This window comes from Leguminivora glycinivorella, chromosome 1 (genome assembly GCF_023078275.1).
Source record: "Leguminivora glycinivorella isolate SPB_JAAS2020 chromosome 1, LegGlyc_1.1, whole genome shotgun sequence".
NCBI classification, from domain to species: domain Eukaryota; kingdom Metazoa; phylum Arthropoda; class Insecta; order Lepidoptera; family Tortricidae; genus Leguminivora; species Leguminivora glycinivorella.
In genome coordinates this window covers 23,460,178-23,466,320 of record NC_062971.1, presented here as the reverse complement: position 1 = coordinate 23,466,320, position 6,143 = coordinate 23,460,178, and the positions used below count along the sequence as shown (strand labels likewise).

The following is a 6,143-nucleotide window of genomic DNA, read 5'->3' as shown; positions in this document are numbered from 1 at the left end:
GGTATTTTATCGTCTATCGCGCGACCATGCTTCCCGTGCTGAACACACAAATCAAATATGTAATAGACAGATAGTAGGTACGTAGTTGTTCTTAGCCTATTCAGGCCAAGGAATTCAATTCCCTACGTACACATTTCGTCGAAATGTTGTTAGACATAAGGTCGAAAATTGTATTTCTATAGTAAGTAGTATGTAAATCGTCACTACTGTATAAATATCGTATCTCCTCAAAGTTAAAACGCAGTAAGTGTATATGCGTTGCATAAATACTCATTACATTTTTCTTTTCATTGGCAGAAGAAGATACAAGTTTTTTTTTCAAAGTAGTGACGAAATGTCACTTGATACCTATTATTTTATCACTTCAAATTACAGATAAACTCTCTGTGGAAAGTTATCGTTTGCTTTTTTTCATAGAGTTTTATTTTTATTTAACTACAAAGTACCAACAGAGACATTTTTGGATGCACTACGTTTTTTATTTTTAAATTACCATTAATAATAATAATTTTATTATAATTTGATGTATCCTTATTTTCAGTAATGTAATAAATGGCATATCACTGGATTACCTGAGTAGTTCCCGAATACTTTGTACATAGCCACGTCAGCAAATTTTAATTGATCCTATTTTGTTACCAACATTTAGTAATATAAGTCGACTTTCGTAAGATATATACAGGATAATTGTTATAATTAAGAAAATATAGATACTAGATAACGAACGAAGAATACTAATTCATCAGAAAAATCTTGGTAACAAAATAGGAATAATAAAAACAAAGTCAACTTTTTCCTTAATTTTTGTACAAACTTTTCGAGAACTGCTGACCTAATTAACTGATTGAGATTTAACAAGACAACGTATGGTGGAATTGTATCTCTTTTATAAGACTACAGAAAGTCCGCGATGGCTAATGTCTATCTTTTAAGGTTAATTTACTATAACCATTTTATGCTTTACTACCCGCGAATACCCCCGTATTCGTGGGTAGTAAAGCATAAAATAGACTCACTGTCTACGAAGTTTACAGAATAATGCTTTTGCTTTAACTGATTAAGCGCCTTTTTAGGGTTCCGTACCAAAAAGGTACAACAGGAATCCTTATGGTGCGACTCTGTCCGTCTGTCTGTCCGTCTGTCACATTGTTAAATATTTTGAGAACTACTTATGCTATCGATATGAAATTTGGAATAGTTATAAACATTGTGAACCTCTACAACTGATAGAAAATGGCCAAAATGAAAGGGGGGCAAACTGAAAATTTCAAGTAACTAGGTCAAGTGCGGTATCGTTAGAAAGAGCTCAAATTGTACATATCAAAACTATTTTTTATAATTTTTTGGTTGTGGAAAAAAAAAATGTTTTTTGAAGGAAAATGTAAAAAAAAAATACCGTTCCCCCCCTTATCTCTGAAGTATACCAACATAAATTTACGAAATTTTCACCAAACATGGCTATTATAATGAATATTACAGGAAATAAAATCGTACACGTATCTTGAAAACTTTTTTTTTATTTATAAAAAACCTTTCAGATTTACATTTTCAATTTTAACACCCTTGCGGGTGTTTATTGTACCTGTATTTTTTTACAAAATAACAATGAAATTACCTGCTTTCAAATAGAAGCAAAATAGTTAAAATCGGTTCACGCAATGAACAATTATTCCATAAAAATCATCTTCCATACTAGCTCGCGCGCATTAGTTTACTCAATTTGTCGATAGATGTCGCTGTATGTCGAACGCTCATTTCCTACATCGCGTTTTTCCTGATATAATGAGATCGGTTCAGGAGCGTCTTTGCGACATGTCGTAAGTCATAAACTATTGAAGTCGAATAGTCTTGATTTTATTTGGACTTTGTCTAACAATAAAATTGTATATTAAAATATTACTTGTTATGTGGGAAATTGAGTCTTGAGGGATTTAGTCAAATCGGTAGAGTTCTATGAATAACATTTTGATGATTCAACTATTAAAGTCAAGTTTGTACGGAACCCTCGGTGAGCGAGTCCGACTCGCACTTGACCGGTTTTTACACACATACGGTCCTCCTGATAGAAAAGGGTCACCGTCACCTGTGGACGCCTGCAACTCAAGGAGTGTCACGTGTGCGTTGCCATCCCATTAGAAACTTGTACACTCCTTTTTGATGTGTTACGTATGCAGCAAAAAAGAGTGCACAAGTTCCAAGGAGGGTTTGGGTTGCCGACGACTCAAAGGACAATAGACGGAACAAATAAGTTCCATATGTCCTTCCGTCACCAGCACACCGCACTCTCGTTGACCTCTGGCAGCCTTACTCAACGGCAGGAACACAACACTATCAGTAGGGCCTACATCCAAAACTACGAAACATGTTCAATACAAGTATCTTTATTTCCAGGCCTAGATCCAGCTCGTCCGCTAGCTTCCGCCTACGGCTCCAGTCAGTACCGCCTGACAAGGCACGATGCGCATGTGGTGCAGGTGATACATACGAACGCTGGCTTCCTGGGCGAGTCCGGCTTGATCGGCCACGCTGACTTCTGCATCAACGGCGGCAGGACTCAGCCCGGCTGTCAAGGGCACTTTATGCGTAAGCGGACGTTCTCACGTTCTCAGTCATATAGCAGATGTTACGTCGTCACATCGGAAGGCGTCGACCAAAGCGATGTGAGTCGAGCGAATCGACATCTGTCGGATGCAGAGAGGAGACGCTAAAATGCACTTATTAGGTTTACAAATGGCTTTACACGGTACGACGCAAACGTGGTGCAGGTCGTTCTGGGCGAGTCCGGCTTGATCGGCCACGACAAATTCTGCATCAACGTCGGATGCCTCGTCATCGAAGGCGTCGGCCAAGGCGATGCGAGCTGAGCCAATCGATTGTCTATTCCACGTTTATGGAGAAATGAGGAGAGGAGATCCTAAAATAGATATTTATTAAGCATAGAATTGGACGTTTAATACAAATATTAGTAATTGCAGGTAGCTCTTGCACCTTATCTACAGATTGATTTATATTATGGATCAAATCAATCAATCAAACGTCAAAAATGACTTTGCAGTTTTGCAGTTTGCTGTAAATTATCATAAGTTTGGGATTTTGTATACTGTTTTTTTTACTAGGTAGGTACTTTGATATTAAATCTGTACCTGTACTTTTTTATTTTACACAGGAATAGCCCGCTGCAGTCACTTCATGAGTTCCTGCTATTTCGCGGCGAGCGTGCGACAAAACAGGAGTATCCGAATGGTGGGTGTGCCGTGCGACTCCAACTGCCCGAAGGACCGCGGCCGCTGGGGCATCCGTTTCGATAGACGAGCTGTGCGGATCGGTGAAGCTACTCCGGACACGTGAGTATCCAAGATATAGGGACCTAATCCCGACCAATGATCAACCAGATTAAGGTTTCATAGATAACGTTTAGCAGTTATACACGTTAAACGTTTAGCAGGTTTATTTATCCGCAGTTGCAACGATCCGACGACAAATTTTTAGTCGTACCTAGTTAATTCCTCATTTTGGACTGCTACAAATTTTACTGTGCTCTCTACCTACATATTGGACTCTTTTATTTTCGTGTGGAACGATGAAGACCAAAGCTGTCCAATTACCTGCATTGCAGGCGCCGCAATTAAAGATAAGTATTTGCGGTACCTACTTGAATAGTCGGTCGGTGCGCCTGGATGTGGGACTGCGCAAAGCTAGCCAACGACAGCCGCACCAAGTCATTAAGGCTGCTTTGGCGATATACATATTATTATTATACGACTACGCTTTATAACTCCTATCGTAGTTGAAACGTAAAATATAAAAACAAAAGCAACTATGACATACCAAGCACAAGAGTGCAAAATAATTTCATACAACGATTATCTTGACGTCCTAACTTTACTGTTAAACGAGGTCCCTATCCTATATATCCACTTGGCCGTAAATCCTCATTTTCCCGGCCTCTGATGTAATAACATTAACAACCTAACCTATTAACATTTTTCGATACTCAACCTACTGACATGCAATCTTGAATGCGAAATGAAAATGGAAACAATATTCGAAATAAATCAAATATGCGTCCATCTTCAATGTTATGTTCTTGTTTTTAGTGTGGTCATTATGTAATTTCAATCGGTAATGTTCGAATAACGTGTTCTAAGCACTTATAATGTTTTTTTTTACAGGTGCCGAGGCATGTACTGCGTCAGTCTAGATCACGAAGAAGCATGCCCATTCGATTAGTATGTACATACGTTATTATTTAATTTCATATTTTTAATTGTACATAAGATGTATTTAATACTTTGTGGCAGAAATAAACGTAAGTGTTTTTACATGTTTAGTTTTTCTTATCCGAACCCTGGGCACATCTCGGACACTGGCGATCAAATATATGAAAGAGGCGCGTTCCTAGCACACATTCTAAGCTCGTGTAGGTGAACGCGTACCATGCTTGTATGAGTGAGATATGACAGGTCGACTGTTCGCGTTTTTGACAGGCGGTAACTGTGAGGTAACCGAGAGGGGGTGGGCGCCACTTTCAGCGGGGAGCGGGAGTGGCCATACTGTACGATAGTACTCTTTATTATACTGTGCCCTGGGGACCGATTTTTGAATCTCGAACGTATGAATTCGCCGTTCGAAAGACTGGAAAACGACGTAATGCTATTTTTGAAAAAGGACGGCTAGAAATGTTAAATCCAGTGGTAAAGACCACTCGTTTTTGATCCTATTAGTAGAATTTAAATCGCTAGTAGTGGAGATATCATTGAACGAATTTCACGAAATCGAATGGCTGAGATTCAAAAATCGGCCCCCTGATTCTTTAAAAAAAAACAACCAATATTGTTGAATGTAATATTTTATTAAATGTCGCATCAATGAATCTGATATAACTCATGTTTTATTATCTATTACAAAAGGCGATATGAGTGGGAATACACTCGTACACAGTATGTAGATCGACCCGTTCCTCTCCAGTGTGCGCAGCCGAATGCACAAACGCTCACGATAATAACTCTTTCGTAGCTATCTATCTCTATCGCTCTTGCATATTGGCGCGACAGAGCCAGTCTGATGCATCTCTGCGCTGTTTGGATTCGCTTAACCTCTCGTATGCTTAGGAGCAGATCTGCTCCATATTGTTTCAACTTTAACATGTAGTTATTATGACTAATATATTAATGACAATTTTTTGACAGACGCATACGAAAGGTTAACGGGTCGGCCTGTACAAACGCAAGCTAAAGCAAGTGAATTGAAGGAATATATTGGGTGTTGCGAATGTGAGTTGCAAGAAAAAAATAGGTAAGTAACTAAGTAAGGTACAGCAGGACATATCTCGACTGGGGGGCAAATGTAACTGGTCCATTTTTTCCATGTTTTACAATATTTGCATTATTAAATAGAGTGTTCACCTGTTATATATGGTAGGCGTCTTCAGTGGATACATGTAGAACTCATCATCATAGTGTATTAATGGAAAAAATGGATCAGATTTAATTGGCCCCCAGTCAAAATTTACCCCGCTGTACCTTAGATCCTATTCCTTCGGTGACAGTTCAAATTTAAAAACAGTACAGGCGAAGTTGCATTCCTCATTGTAATATTGCGTTCGGAATGTTTGGTTTCCGTAAAAGAATTTACCTCCGAAATAATCGTTAGCCATACGCCCAACATCGATTTTCATCGAATAATCGTTCTGAAATAAATGTACAAATAACAGTTCAGTCAGAATAACAGAATTGACAAACTCTGTGCACTGCTCTGGCTCTGGACAGAAGTGACTTAGATTTTTTTTTACTAACAGATTTCCTAAAGTCTCCAGTTTCTAAGTGAGAGCTGCGGTGCCAGTTGAAACAGTTTTGGAAGATGAAATCACATCTCCAAACCTATACATACATAATACATAGGTATGTACATACGAAGCCAAGTATAGGTAGGCAGCACCACGGCAGCACAGTCAACTAGTAAGATTATTAAAAAAAGGGTAGAAATAAATAAATCACTTAAAGCTTTATTTACCTTAGTCTTGCTTAAACTTAAGTATTTATTTTAACTTACCTTTAATATTTCACAGTTTTTTGTTGCATTGAACAAAGTGGTGAGCATTGGGCGGAGAAAGTGATGTTCACAAGGTGTATTCATATGATATC

At 38.4% G+C, this 6,143-nt stretch overlaps 1 protein-coding gene across 4 annotated transcripts in view; it reads left to right on the top strand.

The window, feature by feature from the left end:
* Window positions 1–4,315, top strand: part of LOC125227336 (lipase member H-B) — a 57,453-nt gene extending 53,138 nt beyond the window's left edge. For all 4 annotated transcript variants that reach the window (XM_048131642.1, XM_048131637.1, XM_048131629.1 and 1 more), the window contains 3 exons: window positions 2,392–2,583; window positions 3,167–3,344; window positions 4,173–4,315. In XM_048131642.1, coding sequence (XP_047987599.1) covers window positions 2,392–2,583; window positions 3,167–3,344; window positions 4,173–4,230 — 428 coding nt within the window. In that variant the 3' untranslated portion in view covers window positions 4,231–4,315. The remainder of the gene's footprint in view (window positions 1–2,391; window positions 2,584–3,166; window positions 3,345–4,172) is intronic.
* The last annotated feature ends 1,828 nt before the right edge of the window (window positions 4,316–6,143 follow it).